The sequence below is a fragment of the Ursus maritimus genome, unplaced genomic scaffold, assembly GCF_017311325.1.
Source record: "Ursus maritimus isolate PB19 unplaced genomic scaffold, ASM1731132v1 scaffold_12, whole genome shotgun sequence".
NCBI lineage: Eukaryota > Metazoa > Chordata > Mammalia > Carnivora > Ursidae > Ursus > Ursus maritimus.
The window spans coordinates 23,693,741-23,712,376 of NW_024423564.1; the positions used below are offsets into that span (position 1 = coordinate 23,693,741).

An 18,636-nucleotide genomic window follows, 5' to 3' on the forward strand; every position below is an offset into this window, starting at 1 on the left:
GGACAGAAAGTTCCAACCTGCCAACCCTGTGGTGTTTTCTCCTGACAACGAGCCCCCATCCTTAGGTGCTTTCATCCATTACCATAAAAAAGACACCTTCATTGTTCTCATCACTCAGGAAATTCTGAGGGTTTTAGGAGCTAGAAATACGATGAAGACCAAATATATTTTTCTAATTACAAATCACAACATTACACACACACACACACACACACACACACACACACACTCATCTGTGTTTTTGTTCCTTCTCTCATCATCACCCTGTAATGGAAAATCCATTAGATCAGAAAATGTACTTTATTTACTGCTATGTTTTTAGCACCTGGTCACAATGCCTACCATAGAGTAAGCACTTCGTAAGTATTGTGGAAAAGATCAAAAATGGCTAGCAAGCATTTTAGATCATGGGACACATGAGCTTTAGGAAGCACATTTTACAAGTTCACTTGGCTTATGGTGATTCTACCCTAGGTTGCTGTATTATTCAGCTCGGGTTGCCATAACAAGATACCATAAACTAGGTGGTTTACGCACTCAAAATTTATATTCTCCCAATTCGAGAGGCTGCAAGTCTGAGATCAGGTACCAGCATGGTTAGGTTCTGGTGAGAGTTCTCCTAGCTGTAGATGGCTGCCTTCTCACTGTGTCCTCACATGTGTCTCTTCTTATAGAGCTGCTAATCCCATCATGAGGGCCTTACCTCCATGACCTCATCTAACTTTAAGTTACTCTTCAAAGCCCAATCTCAAAAGAATATCACTTTGGTGTTAGGACTTCAACATATGAATTCTGGGGGAATACAGTTCAGTTCAGTCCATAGCAATTGCTAAAAGAGCTGGTAACTGGCAGTGGGAGTAAAGTTTAAATGGAAACAAGGATTAAAAAAAAAGAGCATGCCAGGAAGAGGGAATAGCAATTGCAAACACCCAGGGAAAGATAGAGTTTAGTGGAAGTCATATGTGACTGATAGGTTTATTAACATAGATAGTGGCATAATAGGTCAATTTGGATAGGGGGACAGGACCAGTTCATGAGAGGCATTAAGAGTTTGAATATTAACAAAATGCAATGAGAAATGAATGAAAAGTTTTAAACAATCAAATTTGTGTTTTTAAAAGGCTCTGGTGCAAAGTAAAGAGTAGACTCTAGTAGAAGGCAAGGAAAATGGAAAAAACAGTAAGAAATAATCCCAGTAAGAGATAATTATGGCAATGAGTATAGATAGAAGTATGTGGATTCATGTATTTTGAAGATAGAGTCATTAGATTTGCTGGTAGAAGAAAAATGGGGAATGAAAGAAAAGAAGTATCAGGAATAATACACAGCTTTTTGGCTTAAGCTAAATGAATGGTAGTGTCATAAAGTAAATGGGGAAAACTGGGGGAGGAATAGTTTTTTTCCTGAAGAGGAGGAATTTTTGCATGATACTACCTTAAGTTGCTTAAGAGCTGGTAGTTGGGGGTGGAGGTCAATTTAGATGAAGAAAAAGATCACATGGATTTGAGTTAATGTTTAATTTTGTAGCCTAATTCTGCACTCAGGTTACAAATATCTTCTTAAGAGCAATGTGAATATAATCCTTTAAAGAAGTGAATAAAATGGGATCATTATTTTTTAGAAACTTTTCTGTAGCCTCATATCTTTTCTAAAATTTTCATTACAAATAGTAATTTCTCAAAATGAGAAATGAAATCTGATTTTATGTCATAATTGTAATCACTCTACCTAGGCCTTTCCACCATGGAAGCAGCTAATCCAAATTAATTTCTGCTTTGCCAGTTTTTCCCCTCAATAGATATTTCTTCAAAGGGCAAAGTAACTGACCTGGAGTTAATTAATGCATAAATCCAGCCTATGAATTAATCTAGTCCTAAGTAGCTATACGATGTTATTTATTCTTTGCCTTAAAATAATCTCAGAATGGATGCTTCTAGAGCAGCTGTACCCCAAGATAGGGACCATTGTAGTTACATCACAATGAAATATAAATAAAATGAGTAAGTGAAAGCTGATGATTTTAAATTGGAAGGAACGTAGTGGTAGTTATTTTCTCTTCTTCAATCAAATATAACACTACCAATAGTCTTGCTTTTAACAGTGTTTTGTTTTTTTTTTTTAATTTTCATTCTAGTAAAATAAATTAGGGAAAAATGCAATTGGGATACATAATTATGATGTGATTTGCTTTTCCTCAACAACATAATCATTATACATGCAAATTTCTCTGTGTATAATTCTATGACCCAGCCAGGTATAGTAGGAGAATACCAGTGATAGAGAGTAATAATGTAATAATAAAATAATAGGCCATTATAGTTTAAGATTGTATTTGTTTTTATTTTCATTCTGAAATGAAAGGCATTATACTTGATTATCTTATCACTATCTGAATGGAATATACTTTTTATTTTTATTTTTATTTTTTTTTAAAGATTTTATTTATTTATTTGACAGAGATAGAGACCACCAGCGAGAGAGGGAACACAAGCAGGGGGAGTGGGAGAGGAAGAAGCAGGCTCATAGTGGAGGAGCCTGATGTGGGGCTCGATCCCATAACGCCAGGATCACACCCTGAGCCGAAGGCAGACGCTTAACCGCTGTGCCACCCAGGCACCCCTATACTTTTTATTTTTGACAGTAGATTTTTGTATGTGTGTACATATGTTGTGTGTGTTCAATCAAACCATCATGAATAATTTTCAGATCAGTTTCCAATTTTGAGGACATTAATACTTTAGAAGAATATCATTTATGTAAATAAGAGCAGCTTGATGTAAGGTAGGCTGTGTAAGCTTTGAATTCAAGTCTCGCTCTATTACTTATTGGCTTCCTATCCTTGAAAAAGTTGCTTATTTTCTTTGAGCCTCACTTCCCTCATTTTCAGTAGGAGAATAATGTCTAATTTGAAGAGCTGTGATCATAAGGAGTGAGTAAGTACAAAACACTTCTCGCTGGGTCTGACATAAGTATTCTTTACTAGTGCACAAGTATCTTAGTGAGAATAAATTAAGTGTGCTAGGCCTCGATATTTGGACAATGTAATGATGGCTGTCAGAATTGTTACTGTATAAGCAGATAGAAGTCCCCATATGGGAACTTTTTAGAGTATCTGCGCATCTTATAATAATACTTTATTCTCTTGAACAGGCCCCTGGTAGCCGTTTATTTTAATAACGTAAACATATAATGTGATCATGGCCAAACTTGAATTTCTCACTTGAGATTTAGGAATTAGGGGGAGCATTGACATGGCTAAAGAAGTGATTCTCAGCCTTGGCTGCACAGTTCAATTCCTCGGAGAGTATTCAAAAACTACTAATGCTTGAGCTCTACTCCATGCCATTCTGATGTAATTGGTGTGGAGTCTGTCTGACCAGGACATCAGGATTTTTAAAACTCTTCAATTGTTTTTAATAGGTAGAGTTAAAAAGGACTGAGCTGGCCCTATAGAATCGCAACCATTCTGCATAAAGAATCAGAGGAAGCCATTGGCAGAGACAGAAGAATAAACTAGAAGCACATAGAGGAGTAGAGAGAGAGAAGGACAGATCATATTGCTTCCCATGAGGATCCCCAGCCTTTCCTAGAGGCTTAGCTGCATTCCCGCGTTTCATGAGATGCTTCTGTACCCTCGCTCTTAACAGCCGCTTCGGCTAGTTTCTATTGCTTGCAATCAAACAAATCCATTCTAAGCCAGAAATTAAAAATCATGTGGGGCAGAAAAATGTTTCATTTTGAACTGGTTCCTGGCAAAATTGTGAGGTCAGTAAATGTTTGTCAGTTTGTCGTGATATAGAATGCATACATTTACCTTGTAACTTAATTGTCCAGAATAGTTATTTATGATTGCATTAAATAATTCTTTTTAGTGCTTTTGCTAAACTCAACAGTCTTCCAATGGTAACAGTTGAATGTTAGTCTAGATTAGAATCATAGAATAATGGAATATATATCTGGAATGCATTTGATGATGATTTCATGTAAAGTGATTATCATCTTACTGGGGACTGATGTAAAAAAGAGATTAAGTAAAGGTCACTAATCTGACATATTCAACTAATATTTTGAGCATCTTTCTGCCAAGTCTTATGCTAGGCGCTTCAATTAAATTAGGTAGGAGACACATACATGGAAACAAACAAGTGCAGAGTATGATAAGGGAAAAACTTTGCTTGTGGATAGGCAGGCAAGTTTCGTGGTCAAGATGACAACAGGACTGAGTCTTGGAAGATTGGTTGGGATTTTCAAAGCAGAAAAGCCAGACAGAAATGGACATTTGGGCGGGGGGTGGGGGGGACTCAAAATGCATAGGTACATTAATGATATTGTTTTGTTTGAGAAATTATAAGTAGTTTAATAAATGAAAGCATAAAATATTGTGAGGGAGTGGTAGTAGATGAGATTAGAAAGGGTGAAAAAGGAGATTAGAAAGTGTGGGGAGTGGGGAAGAGCCCAGATCACACCCAGGCTTACATAATGCTAAGGAGCTGGTGCTATCTTCTGGAGGTAGTGAAGAGCCTTGAAGGATTTTGTAGGTGGAAATGAAATGAGAAAATTTAAGTGTAACCCATATAAATTTGGGACCTCTCATGGTTTATGCATGTCCTGCAGATAATTTTTTTACATGGAATTTTAAGTGACTAAAATCTTCACTCAGTCTCCCCTTAAAAAATTCTGAGAGAGAAAAAGCAAACTTTCTAAAAAGTCATCTTTAGACATCCCTCTCATGTGCAGTGTCTCTTAATGTCTGACGATGGCTTCTATAGAAGAAATATCACTTATTACCTTTACACTCTAAAAATCTGCTCCACATATCACTTTTCCTTAATCTCTAACTTTTCCTCCCCCCTCTGTCCTCCTCTCAATTACTTATCACTTTAGCCTCTTTTGATTCTACAGGGTTTTTTGGTTTTTTGATTTTTGTTTTTTGGGTTTTTTTTTGTGTGTGTGTTTCCTTTAGGTATGTTTTGAACAACCAAAGAAATCGTGGTAATGTCCAGATTATAAGGCAGTTCCTGTTTTAGAAAGAGAAAGGAAAGAGGAAATCACATAAATTCAGGTTTTTGTATTTAACCCTTTCATCTATGTTAGCACAGTTCTCAATTTCAGAACATAAAAGATAAATGAGATATCCAACAAAGGACAATGAAAATGTCGAAAAGCACTGTGTATGAAAAGTAATTATGAAGCTATAAATGCTTAGCCTGGGGGAAAAGGAGATTTGGAAAGAATATGATAGTTCTTTAAAACATATCTGAGGGTTGCCATGTGGAAAGGCGATTTTATTTACCTTTGTCTCTAAGGGGGCAGAATTGCCTTTAAGAGTATTTTATATATATATAGTATATAATACAATTATGTATATTACATATATTTCTAATTCTAATGGAGATACTGATTTGAATAAGATATGATCACTGCCCTCAAGGAGCTTATGTTCTGTTTGAAGAGAAAATTAGCATGTACAGCCCAGTATGATGACTACTGAGGTACAGGCATATTTTAAATTGCAGCAGAGCAGAGATGACAGTATGATATATTAGACATGGATATGGAATGCATTAAGTAAATGCCCCAGGAAGCATCTACTGGCATGAATGATCTGAGTTTGGAAAAATGAATAGTCATTTGATGGGTGAAGAAAGACTTGGATTATATGTTAGGTCGGTGGAAATACGGTGGAAATACATGAAGTAATGCATGGAGACATGTAGCAGTGTGATGAACTATCTGTGGTTTTAATTCTGTATTGGTTGGTTGGTAGCTTTATTTGCATTCTTCTGTTCATGAGCTCCAGAGACCTGTCTGTTCTGTTCATCTCTATAACGTCAAGCTCTCAATAAATACATGAGCAAAAATAATTTTGTATGAATGTTAAGAATTGTGTCTGAGTTCATGGGCATTACGTTATGGAAGCAATCAGTATATGCCAAGAAAAGAAATTTGAATTCGATTTCCTGAATATGTGGATAAGTTTTAGCATTTTAGTGATTAAACATATAACCAAATATTTTCAGTGTAACTAAAAAATTGAAATAATGTTATTTTTTTTATGCCTTAGGAGTAGTCCAGATAAAATTATTTATCTACCAGTGGTCAGGAAGTGCTTCAGCTTGGGAAATTTTATGTAGGTAGAGAAGAGAGAGATGGAATGGGAAAGGGTGCAGAGGCAGGATGGCACACAGTATTTTTGAGGAAGAATGACTGAAACATTTGATTTCTGAGAGATGGCTTAAGGTGGTAGAAGGACAATCAACCAACAAAATAGAAAAATACACACTTTATTCTGGCTCTGCCCCTAGCTGAATAAACTTATAGGTACTCACTTAACCTCCTTTACCTTTAGCTTTCTCTTTATAAAATAAAGCTTTTAAGGTTGGTCATCTCTTTGATTGTTCTAGTTCTAAATGTTGTTAAGTTTATATATAATATTAAATATAGCTAAAAGGATTGATTTGGGACAATCTGTGGAGGAAGCTAACAAGTCATCTATTTACCTCGATCTTCACTTACTGGTTTTTCATTGATTCTTTTAGAAAATTGTTTTAGTATACCTTTAATTCTACTTGTTTCATATAAATTAATTTATGTTCAGTATTGAAAGTATTAAAGATAAAATGAGCAAAAATTTAAAAATTAAATGCCATCCCAACCCCACCCAGTTCAGATAACACTAGTTAACATATTGATATTTACTCTTTATGATAGATTAGTAAACAGAGTGACATATGGCACTACACAAAATAACATATACTATTATAATAAATATATATATTGAATATTTATTTGTTTCCTTATTTTTTACTGAAAACTTTTGGACTTACATATAATGTTAACCCACCAGTTTTTCACTTATACAGGATAAACACTCTTTCATGTCAGTACTTTTTTTTTCTTGCATCAGTTTCTGCATCAGTCTGATGCCAATATAACATTCCTTTTTACAGTAGTATTATTGGTGAACTAATCTTCATTGCTCAACATCTAAGTTGTTTCTTTCTTTTTTTAAATTAAGTTTTTTTATTTTAATTCCAGTATAGTTAACATAATCTAGGCTGTTAATGACAACTGTTATTTACTAACACTATTGGATGACTGGAAAAATAGTATTGTCTGAAGTTGAAAATCTGGATAACATATTCTTTAGAAGAGAATATGAGATAGAATTTGAAGCAGTTGAGTTTGAAGTAACAGCAAAATATCCATATCCAAAAGTCTTGAAGCCTCTTGGAAATCTGAGTTTGAAGGTTATGAATGGGATTTAGGAGGAATTAGCTTCGTGGTGAGAGCTGAAATTTGAAATGCTTACGTTGTCTGAGGAAGGGTACAGAGGGGAACAGGCTTTTAAACTTCAGAAAAGGAAGCATACATTGGGCATGAGTAAATTATGAGGTGGGACAGACTGGGTTGCTGTAGCGCCACACTGTGGTGAAAAGTCTCAAAGACAAAACAAAAACCCCGCATGTGCAATATGAAAAACAACTGCCAATTACAAGTAAAGATTTTAGATTACATCATATATGCATACATATCAGTAGTATTTTTGTCGATAAAAAATGCCTATTTTATAAGACGCTATACTTCTCATTTGAAAGAGTTTTATGTGTCTGCTTATTTTTTGTTGTTTGCTTTGGTTTGTTTGTTTTATATTTTTGTTTTGAAGCTTAAGGAAAATCTTGGGAAGTTTGTCTACATCATTCCCTTTTTAGTATTAAGGCAGCAACTGTCTTAAGGATTTCAGGGCAATGCCTTATTTATTTTAAACTACATAAATTAAGACATGCAAGTGGAACTATGCATCTGTATCTGCCTCCGTGGGCTGTTGCCTGACGCCATATAGCTGTGATTATAATAAACAAATTCATCTGTAAGATTGAGGAGATTAGATATTCCAGTGCAAAACCTTAAAAAGAGAAGAAAACTAGTAGTGTCATTCATCTAAATAAGAATATGGAATCATATGCATTTCTGCTACTAGCATCAGACACAAACTTGCCTGAAATTTCTAAGATTCCTCAGATAGGAAAAGTACATCGAGATTTTTCCCAGTGTTGACCAGTCCATGGTGTCCGGAAAGTCTTCCTTAGTCTAACCTAAATTTGCCTGATGCAATTTAAACTATGATTACATAGCTGAGAAAATCACATCAAAGATGTTTTTCCCCTCTTGTATCCCCTGTACAAATTCACATAGACACACCACACACACACACACACACACACACACACAGAGAGATCAAATTAACATATTCCCTGTATTAAACATTATACCTTTTGTCTTTGCTAATCTTGTTAATAGTATTACAATTCCACATGAGGACAGGAGAAATTATATTCACAAAAGGACTGACCGATATTCAGAAATGTACCTTGAAACCCAGAATATTCCTGGCAGAAGATGCCTGCCATAGTTGAAGCTTTGATGTGATCAGGCACCTCTTTGTAGATGCAGGAGACACATTACTCTTTCAATTGACAAGTTTTATGCCTTTTTACATATTAAGTGAACTTTACTTTGCATTATAAATGGTGGAGGTCCAGAAATAATTTGTATGCAAGTCATGGCAATTTTTATCTACATAAGACACACTCCTATAAAATTAAAGTTATGCTCAAACAACTTTTCCTTTGAGTGATGGTTCACAAGGGAAAGGAGTTCTTACTTTGGAATTAACTAGCCCTATCCATTCAGTTTGGCTTAGAAAATTCATCCTTTTTTTTATATTTGCCAGTATTATTTGTCTTTCAGAGATAAACAGAAAGAAAAGGAAGGAGGGGGAAAAGGAAAGAGACAGAGATACTTTATAAACCAAAGGCATGATGAGATCTTTAATAACCTCCCCAGTGAGGAAGAGACAACATTTAGCAAGTGCCTACGCTCTTCTGTGTGCCATGCACTTTGCATTAAGTGTTTTCAGAATGCAAGGTAACGTTATCACAGCGTTCCTTTAACAAAGGTAATTTTCCAGTTTTGAGAACCAGTTGAAGGTTTCCTGACATTAACTGTTTTGGTACCAGCTTGGGGTCTGAAAAAAGAAACTCTCCTCTTGCACATGAGTACAGTCCCCACTTTCCAAATTATTTGTCTTCCTGTGGCTTATGATCTGCTGCCTTTTCCAGTACCCCTGTGAGGTAGGAAATTAGGCAACCAGCATTCCTGCTGCTCTACTGAAAACGGTAGAGGAGAAAAAGACATGGACATATTAGGTGGCTTTCCTAAAATCTCATAAACAGAAGTGAGACTACTGGAAATTGAATTTAGGCCTCCTGACTTGCTGTTGCCCGTATCTCTGAGCACTAAAGACATTTCCACAAATTAAGTACAAAAAGGCTGGTTTATAGGACCAGGGAGATAAATTCTGAAATTTTTCCCTTTTGAATCTCTTTATGTTTTCAATAGAGTTTTTCGTTTATTTAATTGATTTTATTTCTGGTAATACTCTCTATAATGCCTTCTAAATCAGGAAAAGATGATATTATGTGAATTTGGTTCACTGCTGACTTTTTTTTTGCCAGTTTTCATCATTGTAAACAGACCAACGTAATCTATATTTATTCGAGTGCTGTGTTGGAGTGATTTTTGTAAAAGATTATATGGGAAGATCAGATCTGATGCAAGAACAATTATTGACTGTTTGTTTTTTGCAGTCACAATATGGAGCTTCGGTTTCTGCCAAGCCTGAACTGCCCCTCTTTTACACTCCCATTGATCTGGTGGACATTAGTGTGGAAATGGCTGGACTGAAGTTTATAAATCCTTTTGGTCTTGCTAGTGCAACTCCAGCTACCAGTACATCAATGATTCGAAGAGCTTTTGAAGCTGGATGGGGTTTTGCCCTGACCAAAACTTTCTCTCTTGATAAGGTAAGAAAATATTTTTGAAGTCATGTTTAAATGTCTATCATGTACTTTAATTAGAGCATAAATATTATAATGGTAAGATTTTCCTGACCAAGAAATAATAGTAACTCAACTCCTGGACAAGACCTATTAGTACAAGTTAGTTTTTATTTTCTTTCCGATCTTTCTGTCCCATGGAAGGGCGTGTGTTTCCCATTTTGTTTTGTCTGGGAAGCATCAAAATATATGTATAATACAAAAGTGGCTATTTCATGTAATAATCACAAACTCATGAATTCTTATTTTGGCATTAATTATTTTGTGATTTCTGGATGTGTGTGAATGAGGACATATGCCTGAACTCAAAGTTAGACTATGTATTTGGTTTGGACGTAATCCTGGGACCCAGTTCATGTCAAAAAATATCACTCTGTGTACCTCATTTGTGCTGGTAATAAGATTCTTCTTGAAATTTTAAATACAGTCACTTTTTTCAAAGTACATATACCTGAATTTAATTTGGCATTATGACTTTATACTCACACCATAAGTGGACATACTTAGTAGAAAATAAAGTACATATTACGGTTGAGATTAATTCTTTGAAGTATGCAAAGCATATAAATTCATGTTTTTAAAGTAGTATGAATTATACAATAGAAGGTTGCATTCTTATATGGTTTTGAATTAGAAAAGCACAGCAGAATTTAACATTCTTAGATCCTTTATTGATAAAATGTTAAATGCTAAATCTATCAATGTATTTACTACTAACTGGTAGTTAGTAATAATTAATGTATAAGAATGTGTGAATCTAGTGACTGAGAAAAGTGTATCATTATTTAAATCAGCCTTATCCGTAGGCAAAGAGAATAATAGAGAACAAATATGCCCCATTAAGCACATTCTCTCCTTCTTTCTCCTCTTACTAGGATCAATAGCTGGCATTAGTATGGCTAAAACATTACAGCTGTCTTATTCTGACAGCTTTACAAGATGCTATGTTTAAGTGTGATGAAGAAAATCTAGAGAATCCTCAAAAGTTAGAAAAACCAGGGCATAAAAAATTTCATAAATGTTTTTTGGTTTAAATAACTAACGGGAGGTTCTTTTTCAAATAAATTGGCTGAATGTTTAGAAATACTTTGGTTAAGTAAAGTGTAAAAATAACCAGAACTTACTGGATTTAGCTTTAGAATATCATTAATCAATTGTTTACAGCTTTGTAGCATATTGATAGTATATTTGTCTTTGTTTCAATTCATCCTTTAAGAATAACTCAGAAGCTGTAATCAAATGTTTAATCCGTTGAGAAAAACTGAGTCTCTGATACCATTTAATGACTACATTAGTTACACTGTTTTAAAAATTTTATATGTAAACAGAAATAGTTGGCTAATCAGGTACAAGTGAAGNNNAGGGAAAAAAGTGTTTGCTTTGAATTTGCTGTTTGCTTGCAAAAAATTGAATTCTGATTAATCAGAGACATCTGTCTTTACTCTGTTGGTGACATGCATTGATTTGTGATGCTGTCTCTTTCAGTAACCTGGGAGCAGTTGCCTTTATTAGGATCACCAGCAGAAATAAATGTGGAAGCTAACTTCCTTCTAAACCTCCAATTTGAATTTAATCTATCAATTCACAAGTCTGTGATGCTGGTTCAAAGGGAGAGTAAGGAATAAATGCAAATTAAATTTGGCATATAAAACATAATGTTGGGGGCTTTAGGAAGCCCTCTGTTACTTGCTTTGATGGTGCGTAGAGCACAATAGTTGTACAAAGACTATTTTAAATGTATTTTTGCAGATTATAATGACATAAATAATGATGCTACCTTAGGCTTATATAATGCCATTTTCAAAAGCAATTGTTTCCCATACATGGTTTTGCAAAGTAGTCAGTTTGCTTCGTAGAGATCTAGGGTTTTTGTTTTGTTTTCTTATATTGTCCCTAATTAGTGATTAAACCTGTTGTGAATGTGAAATTGTCTTATGAGCATCTGTGCTTTCTGACTGATGAAATGTTGTAGCATACAACTCAGTAGGTAGAAACACGTTTTCCCCACAGCCTCTTACTAAAGACATCTATTAAAATATTGTATGTACTATACATTTGTGTGACATTATAGCATACCAATTTAGATTAGCCTTATTATAATTTATTATGCCAATTCAAGAATCTACTTAAAATGTATTAAAATTCAAAATCTTGACATTTGAAATTTGGATGCTCTTAATATGACAAAGGTTATTCTATGAAGTTTTGTTATCATATGAAATATTAATATTTCAAGATACAGTTTTGATGAAGTACAATTTGCCGAGCCTGCATATGATAAAGAAATTAAATGCTTACCAAGGGAGTTCAGTAAAAATTAGAGCCCTGCCTGAACATCTGCTGGAAATTTTATTATCCTGTCCTACTGACAGGGTGGCTCCCTCGTTGTTTTTCTAGATTGGCAGCTGAATATTGCACTGATTTCTGCAGCAAATATGTTTAGGTGAACTTTGTTTCCCTTTTTTTTTATTTTTTTGGGAGTTCGGAACATGCTTTTGATTTTCATCCTATACTTTTTTTTATACTCTTGACATTTGTAGATGCCAGATTGAGGTCTAATATGCTGTAGCAACGATAGACCATTGACTTACAGTGAAATGCCAGTTGATATCTCAGTAAACAGAAATATTATTATTCTTTACTGTGCAGTCTGTATAAAAGCTGTACGTGGTTTCTTTAGGGAGGCAAATGATCAGATTTTTAATGTCAAATATAAAAAGATCTGTGTTTGCTTTTGTGTTAAATAACATCAAAGATGGCTTTCATTAACTATGTTCTTCCTTCCCAAATCAGTCTTCCCTGGAATGTCCCAAAATATGGAGATTACCTTTCTTGAGATTCTGTTTATGTTTTATAAAGATGATATTTAAAATATCATCATAAAATGATATTGAAAATATAGTTAAAAATTATTTTTACATATATGTATATATTGCATTCATGTTTAGATAAAAAAAGGTGGGAGAGAAATCAATGTCAAGCTTAATTAAAGCTAAGCTATCATGACAAGCCAGGGAAATGCTCTGTTTAACTGGTAATATTAAAAATTATTTAGACTGCACATAAAAGAACCTCCTGACTTATGTCCACATTATACTGATAGGAATAGATAAAAAGATTTTATTTTTGTGAATTATATCATAAATTTTGTTCTCTCGGGCATCTACATATTATATACTACAAATATGTAATTTGTAACTGCAAGTTGCATGTATCTTTATCACTACATAGATAGATAAACTCAGAAGTGTTTATTATTTTTCCAAATCAAATTCAAACGTAGGCAAAAATTCACTTCATTTTTAAGCTATGTAGTATAGATATTAGAACAAACTTGTGATTGATTTCTAGTGAGAAGATATCTTGAATGCATATATTTTGTTTTAATAAGTTGCATATATTTTGTTTTAATAAGTATCAGATGATTAGACAAACAGGTGCACATATAGTGAGTATCTCAACATAAAATACCAAAAACTAAAAACTGAGAAATATTTAAGGTTCTTCATTATTTCTTTGGAATCAAGTATTGATAGCAGCTTTTTCCATAAAATACAACCTTATACCACATAACCCAATGCTTAGTGTACAGGAAGAGTTTGATAAATGTTTCATAAGAATTCGTTGGATAAATTAATCAATAAATGAATAAATGGATTTTTGGCAAAAGCATATTGAGTTTCTTTTTTTCGGTCATATGAACAGACAGTTAACACATAAAAAATTGACTGTTCTGAGTATTGATCTCAATCAAAGGAGAAAAGGCCAATTTAAAATTTTCATATCCCATGTTGCTTTCTGTAGTGCATCTATACATGTCTGAAAATGAAAATGTCAGTGGAGTTTTTAAATGCATGGGTAGTGTTTTAAGACTTGAGAGTCTTTAAAATATAAAGAATTTTTGAGAAAACAGAGTATGTAGTGCACAATTTTAGGAAGGGAAATAAAAATCATCTGGCCAACTATCTAAGCTTATGTGTCAATAGCTGTGACAGAATAAATGTAACTTGTTTTGGAGTGCTTTTAGTAACAAGAAATATGCTAGATCTTTAAGGCAATGCAGCCTGTTGTAAGTATGGAAAACCCTATTTTAGGAATATCTTCTTTAATTGACCCCAGATTGGCCTTTCTCAAAAGTTCCATCCATGTTTTATAGTTCTGCCCTCAGAGACACCATGGAATAAATTAGTCTAATGAATTGTTGATTTTTATATGGTGTTTTGGGTCCCCCCCCCCCTTCCCCCGAGTAAATAAATACCCTAGAGAAAGGCTAACAAGTACGGAGAGGCAGTAACATCTAGGGAAAACAACTTTGGCCTGGCCAGTCTGTCCAAAGCTGCTTCTAAATCACTACGTTGCATAAGTTGTTCTATATTTTACATTGTTGTTGTTAGAATTATCATTACTGATAATTTGTGACCATTTATTGAGTGCTTAGAAAGTACAGACATTGGCAAATGTTTTTTCAAAAGTTATTCTTTGAATCTTCATGATATCCCTATAAGATAGTATTTTTTAAGTTTTTTTTCATATGATATAATAGAGTGAGAAAGTTAAACCAATTGCCCAGGACTTAGAATAATAATTGTTTATTTGCTCACAATCATGTACATTGGCAATTTGGCTGAGCTCATGTGGGCAGTTCTGCTTCACAAGGTGTCACTTGGGCTCATTCATGCATTTTCAGTCAGTTGGAGGGATGCCCAGGGAATGGCAAGATAGCCTTATTCATACATATGGACCCTCACCTGGATTCCTGTAATTGCTGAGATGGCTGAGCCCCTCTCTCCATCTCTTTATTATCTCTGTTGTCTTGTGGGAGGCAAGAGGATGTTCCTTGAGTAGGACCCCATTCTGCTCCCTGGTAATAGTCCCCTAATCCATTGTTCCTACCTGCTATTGGCTCTGTCCTCTGGGCTCTTATTCTATCCTCTGAGCTGTGTTCTGGTTTTTTGTTTTTTTGTTTTTTTGTTTTTTTTTTTTAAGAAATGGCCATTAATGGCCATTCTTGGTAGTTGAGTAACTTTTTCAACCTATTTCTTGCCATAGAAAGTTGAGAACCTCTATCCTCTCTATTTCAATTGCCCCTTTTAGTCCTAGTTCTTAGTTATGTCATCAGAAAACTTTCTTAAAAACTTTTTGACTCTATTAAGGGTTGACTACATGCCCTAAAGCCACATTCATAATTCTTTTTGAGACAGACCTTTCTCCATTTTGGATATGTCTTCCTGCTGTGGCACAATGTCTTTAAGATTCTTAGAATCAATATTGTCTACCTGAGAGAATCTACCAGGAAATGCTCTAAATCTTTCTAAAATCTTAACAAAGGATCACATAGCAACACTCTTGATGTGATCTTTACCCTAAGGTCATTTCTTACTTTGAAAATCTTTTCCTCCCAGGGTAGAAAAAATACTAAGAATAGTTTTATTTTCTAACACAGCAAGGCCTGGGCCCTTTTGCTTTCCTCTAAGTTTGCTTAGCAAATTAAATATATCCTTTTTTGGCTATTTTCTCTCTTACAGTACCTTATTATTCTTGAGTAGAAACATTCAACTGACACTTTCAGTGTTTGGTCTAGATATTTCTTTTAGTCAGATCCACACATACATTATGTACATTTTCTATCTTCTGAATTATCACCAGAGATATTCTTGCCAATTGTTCTGTCACTACATAATACAGGCCACCCTTTTCCCAGTCTCCAATAACAATTTTCACACTGCATTTCAAGCCACCACTAACAGTTTGTTCACCATTTTTCCAGCCTTTACTAACAGCCTACTCTTGATTTTCCAAGAGAGGTCTCTGCCCCCCTCTCATTTCGAAAGCCAATGCCACATGTTTTAGATTCTGTTATGTTAGCAAACATAACCAATTTCTGTATTACTTATCTCTTGCTGCATATCAAAGCACAATTTAGTAGCTTAAAACAACAAGTAATCTGCTCTTGGTTCTATAGTTTGGCAATCTGGTCAGGGCGCAGCTGGGTGGGCTTGACTTTGCCCCATGTGACATTAGTTGTTCTCACTCATGCATTTGCAGTTAGTTGACAGACTTGGTGGCTGCTGGTCCTTGATGGCTTTATTCACGTGCTTGGGACCTCAGCTGGCATAACTGGGCCTGAATCTCCATATGGTCTCATCTTCAAAGAAACTGCACGGAGCTTGTTCACAAAGTGGCTGTATTCTAAAAAAGTAAGAGTGGAAATAATGAGTCTGAGGCTCAGAAGTTGTACAATATAATTTCCACCCTCATTCTGTTGGTTAGAGCAAGTCACAAGGCCAGACCAGGATTTGGGAGGATGGAAATAGCTCCTCTTATCAAAGGCTGACATCCATGGCACCAGGATTGAACCAAGGTCTATTTGATACAAATCCAGATGCTTTCCTCTATAGCATATTTTCTAACTTACCCTCTCTGTGTCTTGTTATTCTGTGTCTAAATTGAAGGCAGTTTGACTCCATCAGTGTTTGCCAGAGACCTGGATTTCAGCAGAGCAGGTGCACTGAGGGCCTTCTATCCCCTACCTCAAGCAGAGCAACACCTATGATTTTATTTCTATTCTGGTTTTATATATAGTGTCATGGAGAGAGACTTTTGATTTAAAACCTTCTGGGAGTGATGAATCACTAAATTCTACACCTGAAACTAATATCACTGTACGTTAACTAACTAGAATTTAATAAAAACTTGAAAAAGAAAAAAATCATAAAACCTTATGGGAATCCACTGTCCATCCATTGTCAAATGCCAGTCTCTTTCTGTGCCAATTTTCTTTAGCCGCCTTTTCTACTTCTCCAACATGGCAGGGACCTCCCTCTCTTAGGCCGTTTTGCTAGTGTTTGCTCTGTCTGGAATGGCTCTGCCCTCGGATCTTATACATATAGCTCTTGCTTCTCATTCAGTTCTCAGGTCAAAAATCACCTCATCAGAGAAGTTTGGGCCGACCAGTCAAAACTCAGTCTTCCTGTGCCTCATTTCCCTGGTCGTTTCTGTATTTTGTTTTCCTTTGCTGCTCTTACCACCATATGAAATTACCATGCTCTCGATCACGTATTTGTTTACTTGTTTATCTTTCTGTTTTGGCCATTTGAAGTAAGGTTTATAAGAGGGATGTTGTCTTTCTTGCTCTTACTACTGTATGCCCAATGCCAAGAACTATGTCTGGCAGATAGGAAGGATGCAATACATACTTGTTAGATGAATGAATAATTATAGGATTCTAATTTGAACCACAATTCCACATGACAGCTCTTCAGTTACTTGGAGACAGCTCTCATGTCCTATCAACAAGCCTTTTCTTTTTCCTTTCTAAATAGTCCTGTTTTCTTTTCTATAATAAGGTTTGCAGACTTTTTACCATGTAGGTTGTCTGTTCTCCCATGTGGATTTCAAGAAACTTGTTTCGATCCACATTATCTTAATTGAGAGGAAGTTGCCTACATTTGCACAAATTGCTAGCACCTATCAACCAGACAGGAATTCAGGAATAACATTGTCAGGACTATAAATGCTAAAAATAATATTTGGAGCGGTTAAGAAAAATTTCACAAATATGTAATAATATTTTAGAGCTCAGATAATTCTCTTTGGATTACAATACAAAAGACTACAATTTAGGGGCGCCTGGGTGGCTCAGTCATTAAGCGTCTGCCTTCGGCTCAGGGCGTGATCCCAGCCCCACATCGGGCTCCCTGCTCTGCTGGGAGCCTGATTCTTCCTCTCCCTCTGCCCCTGCTTGTGTTCCCTCTCTCACTGGCTGTCTCTCTCTCTATCAAATAAATAAATAAAATCTTTTAAAAAAATAGACTACAGTTTACTCTTGTAACTCATTTTAAAAGGCCTTATTAGAAATAATGATCTGAATCTTTTTAAACATTAAGTCAAACTGATTTATTTTATCGTTATTGAGTTTCTACATTACATTATCGTGAAAGTCTATGAAACAATAAATGAACAACTGTCCAGTGCATTATTTTCCCTGTTATAGTTCTAGCTTCAAATTTGGTGCATAATTAATTTCTGTTTATCCTGCAGTATTGTTCTCATGGTATATACTTATGCATTAACAGAGGAGTTATAATTATTTAAACAAATTCAATGCAAACTTCTCATCTGGGAGACTCTTAACATTCTAAAACCATAAGTGATTTCCATGTACTAATAGTTTGACTTTCACCTGGTTAGGCTCTTCAGTTGTTGTTTAGATTTATTATATTGAAATTACTAAAATTGACTTATCCTCAAATTATAAAGAACGGGTTTATTAAAAGGCTACAGTTCACATGTAATAGTCCTGTGGGAGATTTCATCCAAATGCTCACTTCAAGACTATTTAGCAAGCTTTTCTATGAAGCAACCCTGATCTCATCAATAGCAAAAGAACATGTGTATCCCTGGATGCCCATTTGTGTGTACACTTGCAATATGGAAACTAAATCTTGCAAGTTAGAATCTAATAAAAAATATTCCACATCTTTCCCCAAAGTTCTACACTAATCATTGTTTTCAACCATGCAATGTATGCCAGACTTTGTTTGTTCAATAGAAAATATAGATTATGATGTTTCCAAATACAGGCTAATGCATGTACTTCTAATATTAACTATAAATCCTTTAATTGTAGCCAAAGTAATATTTTTAACAAGGTACATTATTAAAGTTATTTAAATTGCTCCCAATCTTTTTTACCTTTTATTTCACAATTGTGCTAGTTGACTATGAAGCAGACCAG

The 18,636-nt window shown here is 34.9% G+C and overlaps 1 protein-coding gene across 2 annotated transcripts in view; it reads left to right on the forward strand.

Moving 5' to 3' along the window:
* The window catches only part of DPYD (dihydropyrimidine dehydrogenase), a 788,358-nt gene that overhangs the window by 409,748 nt on the left and 359,974 nt on the right, over window positions 1-18,636 (forward strand). For both annotated transcript variants that reach the window (XM_040626997.1, XM_008697678.2), the window contains exon 13: window positions 9,651-9,866. In XM_040626997.1, coding sequence (XP_040482931.1) covers window positions 9,651-9,866 — 216 coding nt within the window. The remainder of the gene's footprint in view (window positions 1-9,650; window positions 9,867-18,636) is intronic.